Raw genomic sequence first — 1,817 nt, 5'->3', positions numbered from 1 at the left:
TAACATATTATAGGACTCGTCACGAACAATTCTCCCAGCACTATACGAAGAAGGACAGTGTTTGTTATTGCAAAAACATTGCTGGTCTATTTAAACAGTTTGGTAAACCATATGATTCAAAAGAGTGGCGATTGTTCATAGACGGCAATTAAGGCTGTATTATTGCATATTGGCAACCAAAAGCCATCTATCCCGATCGCGCATGCAGTAAATACGAAGGAAACATATGAGACAATGCAAAAATTGCTTAAATTAATTAAATACGAAGAACATGATTGGAAAGCTATGTGGTCTACAATCTGGATACACAAAATACTGTTGCTTTCTATGCAAATGGGATAGCCGAGCACGTCAAGACCACTACATCATAAAGGATTGGCCAGAACGAATCGAGTTTCAAGTTGGGGTGGATAACATAAAATACTCACCACTTATAAAAAAGGAAAAAATAATTCTACCTCCACTCCACATCAAGCTCAGCCTTATCAAAAACTTTGTCAAGGCTTTGGACAAAGAAGGCAAAGCTTTTCATTATTTGAAAACAATCTTTCCACAGATTTCAGAAGCAAAAATATAGGAAGGGATTTTTGTGGGGCCGCGAATAAGGAAAATAATGGCCAATACCCATTTCAAAGAACTATTGTCACCAGTGGAGGCAGCAGCGTGGGACTCTTTTGAAAAGGTCGTTACTTCTTTTTTAGGCAAACACAAAAGTCCTAACTTCGAGCTGATACTGAACGATTTAATCAAAAACTATGCGGAAATGGGTAAATAAAAAACACATATAAGACCGTTTTCCCAGTTAACTTTAAAACCAAACAAAAAACTTCAAAGCAAATTTTTAAATTTACATGAGAATATATAGCCCTTAATCTGAATTTATTGCCCTGCTCCGAACAAACAAGAACGACCAAAATTTGTTCTGAATTGGAAGATTAACCCAGCTTAAGAAAATTATATGCTAATGTGTCACTTATGTATATATCTAATTCCCTTTTTAATTTTCTTTCAGGAGTAAATATGTCTTTCAAAATTCATTTTCTGCACTCCCATTTAAATTTTTTCCCGAAAAATCTTAGCGACGAAAGCGACGAGCATGGCGAAAGGTTTCACCAGCAAATGAAAATGATTGAAAGTCGGTATCAAGGATTCTGGGATGTCGCTATGATGGGTGACTACTGTTGGTTTCTCATAAGAGAAACCGATCCTTATATAAATAAGCGTCAAAACAAGACACATAACTTTTTCAATTATAAAATAAGATCATAGAGTTAAGACAGAGTCATATGTACATATGCTATTATTTGTAGGGTACTTAAGTTTTACTATATGGATATATTTACTTGAATGCTTGTAACTTTTGTATTAGTTCATCGATTTTGTTTAATCAAAGTTTATTTTTTTTTGTAATAAAACAGAGCTTAGAGTGAAAACAAAAAATACACGAAAAAGTAAACAGTTTTCGAGATCCTTTCTCTCAAAGTACAAATTTTTTTATATTTTTACAAAAAAAATTTAAAAAATCCGTTATGATAGTTCGTTATCTTTAAATCTGCAGGACCTAGCAGAAAGTGTTTTACACACAGTTTATAGCAAATTTTATTACCTTTTAAAAGCTTTAAACGGTTTTGGAATCGCTCAATTCGTTTTCGAGATATATATGATTAAGTGGGCCCAATTTTTTGTTTTTTTGAAATAACGGTAATTCGTAAATATCTCAAAAACGTTACCATAGAATAAAAAATAACCTTGATTTTCGGAATCAGACGGTGATTTTACATAGGAATTTCATAACGGCGTCTCTGGTGCATTTTGGC

General features: G+C 33.4%; 1 protein-coding gene across 1 annotated transcript; it reads left to right on the top strand.

Annotated features, from left to right (window-relative positions):
• Nucleotides 1-486: 486 nt before the first annotated feature.
• LOC129241271 (uncharacterized) lies at nucleotides 487-1,347 on the top strand. The gene is made up of 2 exons (XM_054877516.1): nucleotides 487-767; nucleotides 1,013-1,347. The coding sequence occupies exons 1-2, from the start codon at nucleotides 614-616 to the stop codon at nucleotides 1,267-1,269; spliced, it is 411 nt and encodes a 136-aa protein (XP_054733491.1). The 5' UTR covers nucleotides 487-613; the 3' UTR covers nucleotides 1,270-1,347.
• The last annotated feature ends 470 nt before the right edge of the window (nucleotides 1,348-1,817 follow it).

Source organism: Anastrepha obliqua, chromosome 3 (assembly GCF_027943255.1).
Source record: "Anastrepha obliqua isolate idAnaObli1 chromosome 3, idAnaObli1_1.0, whole genome shotgun sequence".
NCBI classification, from domain to species: domain Eukaryota; kingdom Metazoa; phylum Arthropoda; class Insecta; order Diptera; family Tephritidae; genus Anastrepha; species Anastrepha obliqua.
The sequence above is the reverse complement of the archived record's forward strand: the minus strand, read 5'-3'. Positions and strand labels throughout refer to the sequence as shown.